Source organism: Nomascus leucogenys, chromosome 4, assembly GCF_006542625.1.
Source record: "Nomascus leucogenys isolate Asia chromosome 4, Asia_NLE_v1, whole genome shotgun sequence".
NCBI lineage: Eukaryota > Metazoa > Chordata > Mammalia > Primates > Hylobatidae > Nomascus > Nomascus leucogenys.
In genome coordinates this window covers 86893086-86911815 of record NC_044384.1, presented here as the reverse complement: position 1 = coordinate 86911815, position 18730 = coordinate 86893086, and the positions used below count along the sequence as shown (strand labels likewise).

Genomic DNA, 18730 nt, shown 5'->3' with positions numbered 1-18730 from the left:
ATTGGATGTTCCCAGATTTTTAAAATATATAGTTTTTTTCATTAATTTAAAACTCCTTGTTACAATTTTCTCAATTAACACAAAGCTTGAACTCAATGAAAGCAGCATAGAATTCTTATGCATTCCTTATAACCATGAAAGTAACCAGTCTTATGTAAATACATAATTCCATATTCAGCTGTTTTTGCATCATAACATAAGTACTCACATCCTCTATGAATCTTAAGTATCCACCCTACTATGTGGCTTTAAGCCTGCATCCTCCCTAAATGCTGTGTGGTAATGCTATAATTCAGCCTACAGCTGAAGGGAGGCAAAACACTGGCCTTGAGCATCCAACCTTGGGTAAAAAGACTCAAGTTTCCCCATCAAAATCAGCCTATAAAACCATCCTGCTTCCTTCCTTCTTTCCTCCCTCCCTCCTTCCTTCCTTTTTCTTTCTTTCTTTTTCTTTTCTTCCCTCTGTGGCCCAGGCTGGAGTACACTCGGCTCGCTGCAGACTCCCTGCGTCAGGCTCCCTTGATTCTCCTGCCCTGGCCTGCGGGCTGCCTGGGATTGCCGGTGCGCGCCACCACCCCTCCCTGGTTTTTCTCCTTTGGCTGGAGGCGCGGTTTCGCCATGTCGGCCAGGCTGGTCTCCAGCTCCTGACCTCCGGTGGTCTGCCCGCCTCGGCCTCTAGAGTTGCTGGGACTGCAGACGGAGGCTCGCTCACTCGGTGCTCGGTGTTGCCCGGGCTGCAGTGCGGTGGAGTGGTCTTGGCTCGCTGCAGCCTCCGCCTCACAGCCGCCTGCCTTGGCCTCTCAGGGTGCTGGGATTGCAGCCTCTGCCCGGCCGCCGCCCCGTCTGGGAGGTGGGGAGCGTCTCTGCCTGGCCGCCCATCGTCTGGGTTATGAGGAGCTCCTCTGCCCGGCCGCCCCGCCTGGGAGGTGAGGAGCGCCTCTGCCCAGCCGCCACCCCGTCTAGGAAGTGAGGAACGTCTCTGCCTGGCCGCCCATCGTCTGGGATGTGAGGAGCGCCTCTCCCCGGCCGCCCATCGTCTGGGATGTGAGGAGCGACTCTGCCCGGCCGCCACCTCGTCTGGGAAGTGAGGAGCGCATCTGCCCGGCCGCCCCGTCTGGGAAGTGAGGAGCACCTCTGCCCGGCCGCCCCGTCTGGGAAGTGTGGAGCGCCTCTGCCCGGCCACCCATCGTCTGGGATGTAAGGAGCGCCTCTGCCCGGCCGCCCCGTCCGGGAAGTGAGGAGCACCTCTGCCCGGCCACCACCCTGTCTAGGAAGTGAGGAGCGTCTCTGCCCGGCCTCCCAGTCTGGGAAAAAGTGAGGAGCGCCTCTGCCCGGCCGCCCTTCTGGGAAGTGAGGAGCGCCTCTGCCCGGCCGCCCCTTCTGGGATGTGAGGAGCGCCTCTGCCCGGCCGCCCCTTCTGGGATGTGAGGAGCACCTCTGCCCGGCCGCCCCGTCTGGGAAATGAGGAGCGCCTCTGCCCGGCCGCCCCGTCTGGGAAATGGGGAGCGCCTCTGCCCGGCCGCCCCGTCTGGGAAGTGAGGAGCGCCTCTGCCCGGCCGCCCCGTCTGGGAAGTGGGGAGCGCCTCTGTCCGGCCGCCCCGTCTGGGAAGTGAGGAGCGCCTCTGCCCGGCCACCCATTGTCTGGGATGTGAGGAGCGCCTCTGCCCGGCCGCCCCGTCTGGGAAGTGAGGAGCCCTCTGCCCGGCCGCCACCCCGTCTAGGAAGTGAGGAGCATCTCTGCCCGGCCACCCTGTCTGGGAAGTGAGGAGCACCTCTGCCTGGCCGCCCCATCTGGGATGTGGGGAGTGCCTCTGCCCGGCCGCCCCGTCTGGGAGGTCTACCACAGAGGCCAGAAGCAATGTGGGGGCTGGACGTGGTGGCTCACGCCTGTAGTCCCAGTACTCTGGGAGGCCAAGGCGGGTTGATCACTTGAGGCTAGGAGTTCGAGACCAGCCTGGCCAACATGGCGAAACATATGAAAAATACAACTGACAAACCAACCAACCAACCAAGCGACAACAAAACAGGTCTACCCTGGAGTCATACTCTAATTTTTTCTATTTTCCTCCCTTTCTGATCCTTTATCCCACTTTCTTTTTCTTCCTCTTCCTTCTCCTTCTTCTTTGTCAAATAAAGGATTGAGTTATTATCATTGATCCATACAAAGTCCCTCTCTCATTTATTTTCTTTAATTCCCACCCCCCATCTCTATTCCCCGTCTTCCCATGTGCAACCTTCCTAATGTTTGATATGCATCTTTTTGTTTGTATGTACTTTTAGAAAATGTTGTTTTGTGTGCAAAAAAATAAAAAAATAAAAAATAAAAAATAAACCATCCTGCCTAGCCAGGTGTGATGGCTCACGCCTGTAATCCCAACACTTTGGGAAGCCGAGGCGGGTAGATATCTTGAGGCCAGGAGTTTGAGACCAGCCTGGCCAACATGGTGAAACCCCATCTCTAACAAAAAATACAAAAATTAGCCGGGAGCAATGGCACACGCCTGTAGTCCCAGCTACTCAGGAGGCTGAGGCACGATAATCACTCGAACCCAGGAGGAGGAGGTTGCAGTGAGCAGAGATCACGCCACTGCACTCCAGCCTGGGTGACAGTGAGACCCTGTCTCAAAACAAACAAACGAACAAAAAGCAAAAAACCGTCCTGCTTAGGAGAATGAACTTGCCCAGAAGTAAAGTGAATTCAAAAATTAAGAAAAGGTCTTACGGTGGCTAGGGACTGTTGTAGAAATTATCAGAAACGGTAGCTGGGACCTGGGATAGCAGTTCCTCTATGCAGTCCCTGGGCTAAAAACTTACATGCGTCATCTCATTTAATCCTCAAAAACCTGAGGTAGTATTAACATTATCCCCAATCTTGCAAATGAAGAAGCTGAGTCTCAAGAGATGTCATAACTTTGCCCAAAGTCACAAACCCAAGTATCTCTGACTCTAGATCCCAAGCTGAGAGTCTTCCTCAGATCATCCCAGGTCCCCTTCTTTCTTCTTGCACTTGGGGTGCAATAAGGGGCAATGGAACCAGCAGTGTGTAACATACTGCACCGTAGGAAGAGACGTTAGGGATCATCGGTGTCAGCCTCCGTATTTTACAGAGGAAGAAACTCGTAGGTCACACAGAGCCAGGGGCTGCTCTGCAACAGAATCGCAATGGACACTAGAATTCCAGTCCAAGCCCCATTTTACAGAGCGGGGAAACTGAAGCCCACCGGGCCTGGGGGCCTCCCGGGTTCCGAATCCACCAGCGGCTGAGCCAGATCCAGCCCTGGGCGCACTCACTGTCCTGTCTGATTCTACCTCCGCGTTCACCTGCGCTGCGAACCCTCCCCGTGGGCTGCCAGCGCCCGGGAGTACCTGTCGGCTGCGCGCAGGCCCTCGGCTTGGGGTGACAAGACGCTGGCGCGGGCGAGCGGGGCTTCGCAGGCCACAGCCGGATCGCGGCCTGGAGGACCCGGGTCGCCACGCCAGCCCCTTTCCTCAGAACGCCGAGGCCTCGGGAGCGTGTGCGCGCCGGGACGCCCCAGAGAATTTGGAAGCGCTGGTCCCGGAGGCAAGGCCGGCTTGGTCTCCTCTCCTCAATCCCCCTACGCCGCCCCGTGGACCTTCTGCAGACCCGGTCCCAGCCCCAGCGCACCTCAGGAAGAAACAACACCTTCGCGCTTCGCTGAGTCAAGCGGCGAGGACTCTAGAAGGGGAGAAGTTCCCATGGCAACGAGGGAAACTCTTTGCGCCTGCACAGAGGCGCTCGGCACGCTGGGAAACGTGGTTTCCGGGTTGTCCCTGGAGGCTAAAGGAATGGACACAAGGTGGCGCGCGAACGTTGCGGTCGATGTGGCCAAGCCCGGGTACCCAGCTCCCGGGCGCTGAGGGCGCAGGAGAGGCCGCGAAGGTCTGAAAGGTAGTTTCTCTGAGGCGTCTGGGATGCGGAGTGAAGAGAAGGAGGCATAGTCTCTTCAGCGCGGTTGATTTTGCCGTTTGAAAACTTGGCCTAACGAGGGGCCGCCCTGGCTAGGGCGAGGGCAGCTGCTTCCGAGGCCCCGCCCCAGCCTGGGCTGAGCCCAGAGCGGCCGAGGGAGGGGGCTCTGACGGTGGGAGCTGGTTCCGGAGGGAAGCGCGCGACGGTCGTGTTGCAGGGGTTCCAGGTCCAGACTGGGCGACCCCTCGCGCTGCTGAGAGGCTCCTATGCCCGGTAGGAGTTGAAATCGGGCTCCGGGAGCAGCAGTCATCCTGATCCTCCCACCCCCGAGCTCCGAGCACTTCTGGATCCAGGTCCCGCCTTGGGCGGAACTGTGCAGTCAGTTGACTACCCAGGAGCGACCTTCCCCGCTCCCGAGTTAGGCTCTTGGAATGAGAATCTAGAAACCTAGGATCTGATTCCGGTTTTGTTAGAGATTAGTAGTTACTTCTCTGAGCCTCAGTTTCCTCATTTCCAGAAAACGATGGTATTGGGGCAGGCGCGGTGGCTCACGTCTGTAATCCCAGCACTTTGGGAGACGGAGGGGGTGGATCACCTGAGGTCAGGAGTTCGAGACCAGCCTGGGCAACATGGCGAGACCCCCCCTCCCCCTACTAAAAATACGAAAATTAGCCAGCGTCGTGGCACAAAAAAAAAAAAAAAAACAATTTTTTTTTTTTTTTTTTTTGAGATGGAGTCTCTCTCTGTCGCCCAGGCTGGAGTGCAGTGGCACTATCTCGGCTCACTGCAAGCTCTGCCTCCCGGGTTCACGCCATTCTCCCTAGTAGCTGGGACTACAGGCGCCCGCCACCATGCCCGGCTAATTTTTGGTATTTTTAATAGAGACGGGGTTTCATCGTGTTAGCCAGGATGGTCTCAATCTCCTGACCTCATGATCTGCCCGCCTCGGCCTCCCAAAGTGCTGGGATTACAGGCGTGAGCCACCGCACCCGGCCACAAAGATGCTTTATAAAGCATTACCTGGAATGGGGGGGAACCCTCAAACAACCTAAATGTTCATCAATAAATGACCACTTAACTGATGGAGTCCATAAAATAGAACATGTGTGGTTATTTTTTAAATGAGGCAAATCTTTTATATACTATTTGGGGGGGAAACTCAAATGGTGTTTTTCGTCTGCTCTCATACCATCACAATTATCAACACATAAAACTTTGGTGACCAAAGGTATTGGGTTGGCCAGGCGCAACGGCCCACACCTGTAATCCTAGCGTTTTGGGAGGCCGAAGCGGGTGGATCACCTGAGGTCAGCAGTTAGAGACCAGCCTTGCCAGCATGGTGAAACCCCCATCTCTACTAAAAATACAGAAAAGAAAAAAAATTAGCCAGGCATGGTGGTGGGCACCTGTAATCCCAGCTACTCGGGAGGCTGAGGCAGGAGAATCGCTTCAACCTGGAAAGTGGAGGTTGCAGTGAACCAAGATCGCGCCATTGCACTCTAGCCTGGGCGACAAAAGTGAGACTCCATCTCAAAAAAAAAAAAAAAAAAAAAAGGTGTGGGGTTTTTCTCCCCACACACCAAGCAACAGACCAACTGGGTGGCCCCCAATTCAATTCCAACTCTGTCTACCGGGAGATAGTGTTAGATCCCACAGGTTGAGGGCTCAGCCCCCAAGACTGCATCTCCCTCCCCTCAGACCCCAGTCAAAAGTCCAGGCCTCCAGAACTTCTGCCTGACCAGCTTCAAGTTGGGGTTCCCACGATCCCCTCTTTGGGTTTGATTAATTTGCTGGAACAGCTCACAGCACTCAAAGAAACACTTAGGTTTAGTGGCTTATTATAAAGGATACTACAAAGGATAAAGATGAAGAGATGTGTCAGGTGAGGCATGGGGGAGGGTGCGGAGTGTGCATGCCCTCCCTAGGTGCACCACAGTTGAGGAACCTGCACATGGTCAGCTACCCAGAGCTCCAAGAAGCCAGTCCTCTTGGATTTTTAATGGAAGCTTCATGACATCAGCATTCCTTACACCAGGGCATAGGGTGAGGAGGAGGGTCTCTCTGGGGAGGATCTTATAACCTACAATCTGAAAGTGAGGGGAAACAGTAGAGCCCTGCCTTGGGGCCGGGGAAAAGAGGGCAGAATGTCAAGAGGTTGTTTCCTACGACCTGCTCCTGAGGCCTGACACACTCAACATTAGAACAAAAGACTGAACAAGGGCTATGAGGGTTATGAGCCAGGAGCCCTGGATGAAAACCAATGTATATATAACACCACGGTACCGATGTGGAACTCTGTGATATGGACAAATTTTCAAAGTGTAGAATAGTATGTTAACGTGCTATTGTCTGTATTTTTAAAAAATACACATGCCAATATATTTGATTACATAAGCATGGGGTACCTGGAGGGCCTTGAAGGCAGCTGGTAACAAGTCATTGCCTGAGTAGACGTGAAGGACTGGAGGACAGAGTAGGAGTGAGATTTACTTTTCATTTTATATCCTTCTTTATTATTTTTTGCCCCTTTAGCAATTTGTGTGAGCTTTGTGTATACATAGGGTTTTTTTTTTTTTTTTTTTTTTTTTTTTTGAAGACAGAGTCTCGCTCTGTCACCCAAGCTGGAGTGCAATGGCGCAATCTCGGCTCATTGCGACCTCTGCCTCCCAGGTTCAAGGAATTCTCCTGCCTCGGGCTCCCAAATAGCTGGGATTACAAGCGCACACCACCACGCCCAGCTAATTTTTGTATTTTTAGTAGAGACAGTGTTTTGCCATATTGGCCAGGCTGGTCTCGAACTCCTGACCTCAGGTGATCCAACCACCTTAGCCTCCCAAAGTATTGGAATTACGGGCGTGAGCCATTGCAACCAGCCCATAGGGTTCTTAATTGTTTGTAGGTTTTGTTTTGTTTTGTGGAGATGGGGTTTCACCATGTTGCCCAGGCTGGTCTGGAGCTCCTGGGCTCAAGTAATCTGCCTGCCTCAGCCTCCCAAAGTGCTGGGATTACAGGCATGAGCCACCACACCCCGCACCCTCTTGTCTGTATTTTTGATGCAGTTTCCCCTCCAGTCTTCATTTCCCTGTTTGCTGACTTCTTGCTTCTTAGAATCTTCCTGGATTCTAGTGGATTCTAGTGAGCCCCACAGCTCTGAGTTCCTGATTGGACCTGCCTTCTGAGATGCACAGGTTGCAGGAGGGCAGGGCCTGGCCTTGGCTTCCCCGGACACTCTCACCACCACCCACCCATCTGCAGCCCTTGGCTAGGAATACTGAAAGCGCAGCCTGGGTAGGACTCCTAGTTGGCCACAGAATGGGGGGGTAGCCCCCAGTGTTTGCTCAGCAGGATGGATCAAGAATCAGAACTAGGCCGGGGGCGGTGGCTCACACCTGTTATCCCAGCACTTTGGGAGGCCGAGGTGGGCGGATCACGAGGTCAGGAGATCAAGACCATCCTGGCTAACATGGTGAAACCCCGTCTCTACTAAAAATGCAAAAAATTAGCTGGACGCGGTGGCGGGCGCCTGTAGTCCCAGCTACTCGGGAGGCTGAGGCAGGAGAATGGCGTGATCCCAGGAGGCGGAGCTTGCAATGAGCCGAGATAGCGCCACTGTACTCCGGCCTGGGAGCGAGACTCCGTCTCAAAAGAAAAAAAGAAAGAATCAGAACTAGCTTCCCTGTACCCCACATCTTGTGACCCTTAGGCATACCACCCTGATAGGTGCCAAGGATTCCTCTTCTGGAAGGGAGGTAGAGGCTAAGTTCTAGCAATGTCTAGATAGCATGTATTGTTAAAATGTATCAAAGTGTAGCCAGGCGTGGTGGCCCTGTAGTCCCAGCTACTCAGGAGGCTGAGGTGGGATGTCTTGAGCCTGGGAGGCAGAGGTTGCAGTGAGCTGAGATCACCCCACTGTACTCAATAATAAATAAATAATAAATAATAAAATAAAATGCATCAAAGTGAAGAGGGGTACTTGGGGATTTCCAGGTCTAATCCCTTTATTTTACAGAAAGAAACAGAGACTCAAAGCAAAGTAATTCATAAGTGGTGAAGCTGGGGCTAAATCCAAGTCTCCTGCCACTGTGCACTTCAGGGTGAGAGCAGTGCTGGGAGTCCCACCAGGGCCTGGGTGACAGATTCATTCTTAAAACTGGGCGTGAAGTCTCAGTCACTGAGAATGCTTGGTGCCAGCTCCCATCTCTGAGGACTGCTTTGAGGGAAGGAGTTGAATCCGGCCCCTTCCCCAGACCAGGGTAGTGTATCATAGAGCAGACAGCATACATAATCTTGGGAAGAGGCATAGAAGTGACAAAGATGGGCCAGGCGCAGTGGCTCATGCCTGTAATCCCAACACTTTGAGAGGTCGAGATGTGTGGATCGCTTGAGCCCAGGAGTTCGAGACCAGCCTAGGCAACATGGTAAAACCCCGTCTCTACAAAAAATAAAAGATAAAAATTAGCTAGGCATGGTGGCATGTGCAGGTGGTCCCAGCTACTCAGGGGCTGAGGCAGGAGGATCTCTTGAGCCTGGGAGGTTGAGGCTGTAGAAAGCCAAGATCATATCACTGCACTCTATTCTGGGTGACACAGCAAGACCCTGTCTCAAAAAAAAAAAAAAAAGGAAATGACAAAGATACAGCCACTTAGCTAGGTGCGTGCCTGTGGTCCCAGCTACTCAGGAGGCTGAAGTGAGAGGGTCTCTTCAGCCTGGGAATTCAAGGCTGCACTGAGGCATGATCGTGCCACTGCACTCCAGCCTGGGCAACAGAACCAGACTGTCTCAAAAAAAGGAAAAAAAGATGGAACGACTAACTCTTCTTGGACACTAAAGTTGAGCAGAAGGAACCCCTGGGCAGGAGGGGAAGCGTCACCAAGGGTCCTTCTTCCCAGGCAGCAATAGCCTGGCTTGGAAAGTCAGGCCCTTTGCTTTGTAGCAGAAGGAAGGTGATTCTTGGGACCCAGAACATGCCAGAGAACCTGGCGCCGAGTGTCCCAAGGAGGCTTCGCTTTTGGAACAGGCTTGGTCCTGTCCAGGTAGGCACTTCCTCGTGAGTAACCCCTTCCAGCTCTCACAGTGGAGCCGCATGCCTGCTGCCCGCTGAGGACTTGTTCCCTTGCCCGACCTGTCTGAGCGGGTGTGAGCAGGTCATATTTACCAGGCCCTGCCCCAGGAGATGGGGAGATAGCACTGACCTCCTCTCTTCTCTTACCCAATCTTCCTCCCATGCCACGCCCAAACACGGCACTCCCCCAAATAGGTCTGTCACGAGCCACCTGGGAATTGTGAGGAGACTGCTGGGAGGAAGGAGCGGCCACCCTCCCCGGCCAGCAGAGAAGGGTCTGACTGCAACACAGACGGCTTCATCATCACATTGAAAATAACCAAATATGAAAATGTGTTTTATTTCTCAGTACAAAGCCAGATACTATAAGGCTATGAAAAACTGACTAGCCAGAGGCCAGAAAGGACAAAAAGAAGACTATCTCTGGCCTGGTGCCCTGTGATCTGGCGTGGTGTCACAGGAGGTCTGGGGACAGCAGCAAAGACCTGGACCGGTCGAGGTGGACAAGGGAAGCGACCTGCCAGCCCTTCCAGCCTCCCATGGCTGGGGCCTGAGGATCTTGCCTGCCTTTGGGGGCCACTGGTTGCCTGGCCTGGCTGGTTCCAGGAATGAACTGGGAGAGGATAGGAGGTGCAGGGAAGGGGTGGGGGTGGGAGGCATGACCCTTTTTGCACTGGAAGCTCTGTTTTCATTCTGTGACACAGGTGAGTGTTCAGGGCTAGAGTTGAGAATGAAACTAGGGTGCTGTTGCCCCCAAAGGCACCTTCAGTCCCTCTACCACATCCCAGTTAGAAAGTCTTGAGCCCTTGGACAGGCGGACGTGGGTCTAGGACTTAAGGCTGTAGGAGGTGAGGCTGTAGTGACAGGGGTGGGAGGTGAGGCCGTGGTGACGGGTGGGAGGTGAGGCTGTAGTGACGGGTGTGGGGCGGAGCTGAGAGGAATGTGTGCGGCGACAGACGTGAGGGTGTTTCTCCAAGGAGTTGTAGATCCTCTATTTAGTGTCTAGGGGAATGTGGGTGTGTGTGAGGGCTCAGGCCTCGCCCTCCTCTCCGCTGTCATGCACGCTGACCTGCCTCACCACCTTCCGGGACCTGGGCGTAGAGGAAATGCAGGGCTCTCCCTGCCCCTCCCCCTGCTCCTGCTCCTGGAAGGCCTGGGTCCGGTTGGCCACCAGGGCAGTGCCCTGGAGGGTATCCACAGACTGGCAGGACTTCAGGGCAGGCTGAGGCCCCCTGCCCATCTGCTGGCCTCCCTTGGTCCTTGCGAGCTGTGGGAAGGGCTGCAGAGGCTCTTCATGTGAAGATTCATGGGAAGAGAAGACCTGGACAGGTGTGAGGATACGGAAGCCATGGGAGGCCTTTCCGGGGCAGGGGTGCCCAAGCACAGAGCCGGGAAGATCTGGGGCAGGGGTGCCAAGCACAGAGCCGGGAGGAGGCGAGGGCCGGAATGTTTGTGGCACGCATGCCAAAAGCCAAGCTGTCCACAGCCACGCTTCCCCAGGAGGGAGGACAACACCCCAGCCCTGCTGCCCCACTCCTTGAATCCTACCTGCTTGTAGCTTCCTTCTGGCCCCCAGAAGCCCTCCTCAGCTCCCTGGAGACCCAGGCCTCCCTGCCCTCCTCCCCTCCTATCCTTCCTCTGCCTTTGCATAGGCAGCCGGCAGGTGAAACCCGTGCCAGCACCAGCCCCTGAGCTGGGCTGGGTGGATGCGTGTGTCCGGTGCTGGGTGAGGACCTCCTGCCTTTAGCAACACCCACACCCGCCCATCAACCCGCCACGCCTCTCTATCCTTCCCCACCCACACCTCCTCCAGGAAGCCTCTCCCAAATGTTCCTGCCCTCAGTGGATGCTCCTTCCTCCAAGTCAGCCATTTGGCCTTGAGTCCCAGACAGGGCCTGGCTCCCAGTCTTAGGCTTGTGCCCGCAGCACTGAGCGTCGAGGGTGCTCACTTAGGCAGGACTTGGGCGGCGTGAGTTCGCAGACTCCTCCCCACCCCATCCTTTGAGGTGCTGCTCCTCAGACCTGGGAGGCGCTTCAGAGATTAATTTAGCCTCCCCACCATGGGGTTAGAGATCGCCCCCAGGGCCAGCAGGGGCCTGTGGAGCTCATGGCCTGGGGAGGCAGCCCTGCCCCTTAGACAGCTAGTCCTGTGGTCAGGCTGGAACCTGCCCGTGACCCCGGCCAGGGCTGGCTCACCCAGGAGCCCTGGAAACAGGCGCTGCTTCCTGCCCTGCCCCTGTGACCCCTCTCCAGCCTGTGCCTACAGTGCCTCCGCCTGCCCTCACTGGATCTCAGCTGCTCTCAGGGGCCCAGGACGTGGCTGGTCCCCGTCTTCAGGGGTACTCATGGGACAGGCTGGAGACGCCGGGTGCTAAGAGGTACTCGGCTGACTGTGAAGGAGGCTGGGACCAGGCCCCCTGGGTCCTCCTAGGACACCCGGCATGGACGGGACAGACCTAGCCCGGGTACGCCCTGCTCAGGTCTACAGTCAAACACCCATCCTGGTCTTTCCCCATCTCCCTCCTTATGGCCCCCACCCCTGCAAGATGAGCTCCTGCAGCCCCAGCCTCACCTCTGGCATGTCACTGGTCTCTGAGGTGCTCTCCAGCTCCAAGGAGGGCTCCAGAAGACTGATGGACCTCATGACCCCTCGGAGGTTGATACGTGGCCGTGGCCCAGGCTCTTCTTTTGGGGCTGCCTGGCTCTCTTCCATGCCCACAACCTTCTCCTCCCCACCACCCCCAGGTTCTGGCGGAAGAGGTGGGAATGGTGTAGAGACTTCAGGGCCTGGGCGCTCCTCTAGGGAGACCCCACCCACTTTCTGCTCCCAGACATGGCTCTGGCGGCTGTGAGGAGGTGGCCCTGAGTCAGCTCTGAGTGACCCAGCAGCCACCCCCAGCAAACCCACCTACTCACCCCCTGCCACTCGCTCCCATCCCATACCTGGCAGTCAGGATGCCCTGGTAGATCTGCAGCTGGCGCAGGAAGCCGGGGTTGGGGCGGGCGATGGGCCGGAGCTCCTGCACGTGGCGCAGGGCCTGCTCCAGGCTGCATTCATACTGCTTCATGGCATAGGCCAGCACTGTGGCTGCCGAGCGGCTGACGCCCATCTTGCAGTGGACCAGCACGTGGGTGCCCTGTGCTCTGTGAAAGCAGGCCAGGTTCAGCACCCTTCCCTCACCATGAAGGACCCCGCCTCCTGCAGGGGAGGGCAGGTAAAGGGCTCACAACCAACTGAGAGTAGAGGAGAAGGAGGGAAGGACACCGAGGGCTGGAAGGAATGGCACAGCTGATGGCAGAGTGGGCAGGAGGAGGGCACTGGGGGCCGCTTGAAGCCACAGTGGAGCGGGCAGCAAAGCCAGGAGACCGACCTTGCAGCCTCAATGAAGCGGTGCGTCTCCTTCCAGTGCGGCAGCAGCTGGGCCGACTCCTCATCCCAGAGGCGCACATTGTGGTAGGTGAAGCGCTCAGGGTAGAAGTTGTCAATCTCCCGGGCCATGTTCAAGATGTGGGTGACCCTGTCCCAGAGGGACCAAGGCCAGGCTGACGTGGGCAGAGGTACCAGGCCCATTGGCCATCGGACCTGGCAGCCCCTGAGCCTCTCTTTAGCTCTGAGTTTCAAGTCAGATGGAGGCAGCAGTGACAGTGGGAGGAGAAGTGACCCAGCTGTCAGCTGGCTGCGACCTTGGACCAATCATTTTACCCTGCTGGGCTTGTTTCCCCATCTGGTCCAGACAGCTGGGTCAATTGCAACTCTAGCCCTTCTGTTATTCTCGGAAATGAGTTAGAGAACAGCTTTTGAGCTAAGCTGAGAGTGGATGGGTCTGCAGCAGTGGGTGGCAGGGGCTACAGCAGGTCTCCTAGAAGCCCATGGTGGGCAGATGACAGGTACCTGTCAGAGCAGGCAGCCAGGTCCCCACAGGGAGAAGGGCAGTTCCTTCTTCCCTGAGACAGGGCAAGGTGGAGAAAAGGCTTTTTCTTTCTTTCTTTTTTCTTATTTTTTTAGAGACAGGGTCTCTCTCTGTTGCCCAGGCTGGAGTGCAGTGGCATGATCACAGCTCACTGCAGCCTCAATCTCCAGGGCTCAAGCAATCCTCCTGCCTCAGCCTCCCGAGTAGCTGGGACCACAGGCGCACGCAAGAGGAGCCTTTTTCTGCTTGTCCAAGGCAGTTACAGCAGGAGGCTCTGCTGCTTCTCGTCTTGGCGTGGCTGAGTCCCTTTGTTTCTGTCCTTGTTTCGCAGTGTGGGGAGGGGAGGAGAGTGGGCGGGGGCTGGCCAGTGGGTCTCCTGTCCCCACCTGGAAGCCCACACCAGGGCAACAGCCCCAGGACAGAGTTACAAGCAGAGCTAGCAGCTGCTGAGGGTGGTCCAGGGGTTTTTGAAGCTGGCTACCACCCAATGCGGGGAGGCCAGGAGAAGGGAAGATGGGGTGGGTGGCCCGAGGGGCTCATCGCCCTACCTGTTCCTCTGCAGCTCCTCCAGGTTTGCCGCATTCCACTCTGAGCCCTGGGAGAGAGGGAACAGCACATTTCCCCTTTCCTCCAGCCTCTGCTCCTGGCCCACAACCCTCACAGCTGCCAGCGGTCCCCATGGCCCAGGCCTGGCTGCAGCTCACCAGGTAGAGGTGGGGGAAGATGCGGGAGGCTCGGTCCCGCTGTGCCACCAGCAGCAGCATCTGGTTGTCGATGAAGTCACGGTACTGCTGGAGGGGGAGCCCTAGGCGCAGCTCCAGAGCCTGGCGGATCTGCAGGCAGAGCCCAGGGCAAGAGAGGCTGGGGCTTTCCTAGTGCCCAACCTGCCACCTTCCCTCTGGGACCTCTGAGGACAGCACCCTGTCCCATCTAGATGGATTAGGGCCAAGGCCAAGGCATCCAGGAATGGCTCAGGACTGGACACAGGCAAGGTGGGGAGGGCTCCCGGGAAAGGCAAGCTTGCGGCCCCTGCCGGAGGGGACTCAGTCCCCAGGCCCCCTGCCCACCTCTTTGGAAGTGACACTCTCCAGGTCGCTGGCATCCAATACTTTCCACAGCTCAGCACGGATCGCCTGCTCCATCTGCTCTTGTTCTGAGGACCTGGGAGCAGAGCCCCTCAGTCAAGGGGCCCTTTCCCCTCCCCACCATGCCCCCCACTGCATTATCCTGCCTTCCCCCTCCACCTAGTCCCTCCCCTCCACACACTGACCGGCCAGGCTCAGCACTGGGAGGCCGCAGAGACTCCAGGTCGGCCATAGCTGTCCACTCATTGAGGCAGCTCTGGTCGGAGTTCAGTCTCTCCTGGTAGTGGCTGGCCCAGGTGAGGGCACTGCCACCCGGTACAAGGCCACTGCCTAGAGCTGCCTCACATGCTTGGTGCAATACCTGGAGTGTGGCCCTGAGACAGAAGGAGAGGCTGGGTCACACTGTTCCCTTGCTGCCCTTCCCCAGGCCCTGCAGCCTCCTTCGAAGGAGAGGCTGGCCTGAGTCCAGGCAGTCTCTGTCCTTACCACATGGTCTGGATGGAGATGGGCTTGAAGATCCGGCTCTGCCCACCAGACGTCACGCTGAAGCCCCTGCAGGAGACCAGGTGCAGGTGAGGCCAGACTCCCGGCTCTGCGACAGAGAACCCAGCCTTTTGCAGGGTACAGGAAGCTGAGGCCTAGGAGTCAGGTGCCTCGCTCAGGATTACGGTGAATCTGATGTGGAGCTGGGAGCAGGCCCCAGAGTCCTAGCCTAAAGTTCTACTGTACCCCGGTGCCCAGGCCCAGTCACATCCGTCACACTCAGTTATTCCACCCTCCTGCCCCCACCTCCAGTTGCCATTGCTTACCCGTCTCCATCTAAGTACACCTGGGTGTCACTCCAGAGGGGCAAGACCAGGCCCAGGGTGCAGCTGGGGGAGCTGGCAGGGGACAGAGGGAAAGCCATTGTCCCCCCGATCCCTCACCTCTTTGCCCCTCCTTTCCTCTCCCTGCTCGAACCTGCTGTCAGGGAAATCCACGCCCAGGAGGACTGTCTCATCCTGGCTCAGACCTTCTTCTCGTGTAGAAACTACCAGCAGGTAGCGGAGCCGGGGAGGCCGGGCTGCCTCCAGCTGGGCTGCCTGGGGGAGATGAGGAACCCAGGGTCACAGTGGCCCCAAGGACCCTGCTCCCCACCTAGACACCCCAGGCCCAGAACAGTGCTGACCCTGCTCCTTCCTCTCCCATCCCCCCTCTTCCCAGACATAAAATCAGTGGGTAAAGAGGGACTGTGTGGAAAAAAGCGGGGAATGGGACTGACATAGATTGCACATTTTTTGTTTCTGCTGAGGAAGGAGGTTGTTTTTGTTTTTGTTTTGAGATAAGGTCTCACTCTGTCGCCCAGGCTGGAGTACAGTGGCACCATCACAGCTCACTGTAGCCCCAAACTCCCAGGCTCACATGATCCTCCCACCTCAGCCTCCCAAGTTGCTGGGACCTCAGGCCCATGCCGCCATGCCCAGATAATTTTTAAGTTTTTTGTTGAGATGAGATCTTCCCTATGTTTCTTGGGCTGGTCTTGAACTCCTGGACTCAGGCAATCCTCCCTTCCTCCCAAAGTGCTGGGATTTACAGGTGTGAGCCACTGTGCCCAGCAAGAAGGAGGCTTTTTTTTTTTTTTTTTGCGTTAGAGTCTTGCTCTGTCGTCCAGGCTGGAGTGTAGTGGCGCGATCTTGGCTCACTGTAGGCTCCACCTCCCGGGTTGACGCCATTCTCCTGCCTCAGCCTCCTGAGTAGCTGGGACTATAGGCGCCCGCCACCTCGCCCGGCTAATTTTTTGTATTTTTAGTAGAGACGGGGTTTCACCGTGTTAGCCAGGATGGTCTCGATCTCCTGACCTCGTGATCCGCCCGCCTCGGCCTCCCAAAGTGCTGGGATTACAGGCGTGAGCCACCGCGCCCGGCCAATTTTTTGTATTTTTAGTAGAGACAGGGTTTCATCGTGTTTGCCAGGATGGTCTCGATCTCCTGACCTCGTGATCTGCCTACCTCAGCCTCCCAAACTACTGGGATTACAGGCTTGAGCCACCGCACCCGGCTGGTTTTTTTTTTTTTAAAACCCTGTCACTTGCCATTGCTATCATTTCATTTGAGAAATGTTTATCACCAAGAAATGTTAAGGACAAAATCTCAGATAGGGGATGATACTTCTGTTGTAAATTCAGTTTTACAAAAGATTCACTGCATCTTGTTTGCCACGTCTTGCTGAGGACGGCGAGCTGTCTCCACAAGCATTTAAGCACGAGCGCTCCGGCTCCACCTGGACTCCCTTCCTCCATGGGGCTGGAATCCTCCTCCTCTCTGCCTGGGTCCCTCTAGCACACCCGCCCCCAGTGGGTGTCCAGCAAGCCTGCCTTGTGCACTGGTCCATTTAGGGACAGCTCACGTCATCAGGAAAGTCTTCTACCGGTTGAGGAGAAACATGCCTCTGGAATTCCCACCTCTTGGACCTAATTTGGCCCTATTGGCTCACACAGGACAAACCTCCCCTGTTCTTTCCCTTCCAGAGACCTGCAGCCATGACCTCGCCCTGTCAAAACATCTCTGCCTGAAACAGCAGGGTCACTGGGGTATGGGTAACCCCAACACTCCCCAGGCGGCCCCCTGCCCTCACACCATTGCTCCCCAAGCAGACACATACACAGGGCTCCATTCTGCCCTCCGGCGTGTCTCTTCCCCCACTCCCCGGAGCTCCAGACGGGCCCTCACCAGGCGGATGTCGTCCTGCGGCCTCAGCAGCTGCACCATGAGGTGCAGGTGCTGCCTCTGCTCCTCCTGTTTCTGGGGACTCTGGGATCCTTGCCCGAAGTCTGTTTGGTCCCCGCGGAGCTCCTCCTCACTCGGGGGCTCCTCTGCTGGCTCAGGACTGGCCTCTGCTGCATCATCATTGTCCCCTCCATCCTGCAGTCCCAGGACAGCCCCACGGAGCACCGCAAAGCTCTGCCTGGCAGGGCAGTGGGCAACTGTCATGGCCCCTCATTCCCCTTAGGGTAGGGGCTCTCAAAGTCTAGCATGCGTCACATTCACCTGCCTCCCTTGTCTACACGGATTCATGGGCCCCCACGCGGTCGATAGGTCTGGAGTGGAGGCCTGAGCATCTGCATTTCTAACCCCTTGGCCCCTTGGCAATGCTGCTGAGAACGAGTCTTGGGGGCTTCCAAACTCTCAGCCCCTCTACTCTTGCTCATCTGTGGGGGGAGGGGGCTGCTCCTTTTCCCCTCCCACCTGTTTAACTCAAGGGCTGCTGGGAACATGGTCAGGGACCCAGGAGTCCTCAGGCCCATCATGCCCTCCTGCCGTTCGGCCCGTGGCTACCACCTGAGCCAAAGCCCAGGGCAGTGGGTGAGGAAGCCCCAGCTGACCAGGGGGAGGGTGAAGGCAAAGGCCGCCCTACCGCGAGCCCACCAGCCGGCCCCACCGGGAACGCTGCCCCACAAATTTGGCAGTGGGCTTTGGCTGCGCGTCCTCCGGGGAGCTTTCTGTCCCTGCACCCGGAGTCCAGGACGGCCGTGGCCAGGCCCGGGGCAGACGGAAGTGTCTGCGTGGGGGAGGCGGCCCTCACCTTCGCTGGAGTCGACTCCTTCGCTGGACCGCCCGGTCCTGCCGAGAGAGCAGCCCCAGGGGAGGGTGAGGGCGGGGAGGGCTGTCCCCTCCCCTTTCTCAGGAATTCTAGGGTTGGGGGAGGCCAGAAAAGGCGCCAGATGCCAATCGTCTTCCCACCCCAGTCCACGCCCCACCGGGAGGCCCCGTGGAGCCCCGGCCCAAGGCCAGGTCGGCTGGGTGGGCCCCGAGGGTGGCGGGGGGCGCGCTCAGATCGGGGCCTCCGCAGCCCGGGCGGCGCGCAGGGCTCTGGATTGTGCCCCGGCGCCAGTACCAGAGACCCTTGAGGCCCCCAGCGCCCTCCAGCCCGAGCTCCGGGGCCCCCTCCTCATGTCCCCGTTCGAGAGGAGCCCGCTGGCGGGCAGGACGCGCTCCCGAGCCGGGGCAGCAACTGCGTGGGCGGCACCACGGCCGGACCACACTCACCCAGGGCCCCACGGGCGTGGAGGCGCCGCTGCCCGGGGGCGAACGGCTCACTGTGACCAGCGCCATGGAGCCAGGCCGCGGGCACCTGGGCTGGCACCGGGCACGGCCCCTTCCCTCAACCCCGCGGACAGTCCTGGCCCCGCAGGACCAGGAAGGACAGACGGCGCCACCCGGGCCTGGCACCTCCTCGGGGGCGGCCCTTAAAGGGCCAGTCACTCGCCCAGCAGGGCCTGCAGAGCTTCTCAGGGCGGCCGGGCCCCGCCCCTCCGGTCTCCGCGGTTCGGCCCGCCCAGCCCCTGGGCACAGGTCAGGGGCGAGGCCGGGGGCGGGCGCAGGTGCGGAGCCCGGAGACCCGAAGGGCAAGAGCTGGAGGCCGGGAGTTTGGTTCCCCTCCCAGGAAGCGCCCGGCCCGGGCCGACCCAGCGGGAGCACCTGAGCTGTTCTGGGCCTCCAGCGTCCTGTGCCCAGCAGAGGCGGGTCCTAGGGAGGCAGAGCGGAGGGGAGGAGGTTGGGGACAGGTCTAAAGAGGATCAGGCACGGTGCGCCCTCGGCCAAGGGCCCCCACCCCAAACATTTCTCCCTGCTGGTCGGCCTTCTGATTCCCACTCCGCAGGAACCACTGGGAGACAGGCTTCCGGGGAAAACGGCCTGGGGTTTACAAATAACCCAGGAAGCTCACGAGGGGCTCTCAGGTCCACCTCGGAGGCGAGCAGGGCAGG

At 57.8% G+C, this 18730-nt stretch overlaps 1 protein-coding gene across 5 annotated transcripts; it reads right to left on the bottom strand.

Moving 5' to 3' along the window:
- Window positions 1–9306: 9306 nt before the first annotated feature.
- On the bottom strand, window positions 9307–18250 carry SSH3 (slingshot protein phosphatase 3). Of its 5 annotated transcripts, none has more exons than XM_030811312.1 (14): window positions 18012–18250; window positions 17548–17585; window positions 16695–16929; window positions 14947–15068; window positions 14796–14867; window positions 14473–14538; window positions 14172–14360; window positions 13969–14062; window positions 13606–13734; window positions 13450–13496; window positions 12362–12508; window positions 11934–12134; window positions 11563–11836; window positions 9307–10311 (listed from the first exon to the last, which is right to left on the bottom strand). In XM_030811312.1, the coding sequence occupies exons 1-14, from the start codon at window positions 18075–18077 to the stop codon at window positions 10021–10023; spliced, it is 1971 nt and encodes a 656-aa protein (XP_030667172.1). In that variant the 5' UTR covers window positions 18078–18250; the 3' UTR covers window positions 9307–10020. The 5 variants fall into 5 exon arrangements, with proteins under 5 accessions (XP_030667172.1, XP_030667173.1, XP_030667174.1 ...); XM_030811313.1 differs by having other exon boundaries at window positions 17548–17654; window positions 18012–18248; XM_030811314.1 differs by having other exon boundaries at window positions 16695–16925; window positions 17548–17654; window positions 18012–18248.
- Window positions 18251–18730: the final 480 nt, after the last annotated feature.

Excerpts from the sequence above, each read along its gene's own strand:
- SSH3 (XM_030811312.1), bottom strand. The coding sequence starts at position 18,077 with ATGGCGCTGGTCACAGTGAGCCGTTCGCCCCCGGGCAGCGGCGCCTCC. Across the intron at positions 15,069-16,694 it reads CGCAGGACGACATCCGCCTG|GCAGCCCAGCTGGAGGCAGC; the intron begins GTGAGGGCCCGT and ends CATCTCCCCCAG. Across the intron at positions 12,135-12,361 it reads CGCTTCATTGAGGCTGCAAG|AGCACAGGGCACCCACGTGC; the intron begins GTCGGTCTCCTG and ends CTGCTTTCACAG.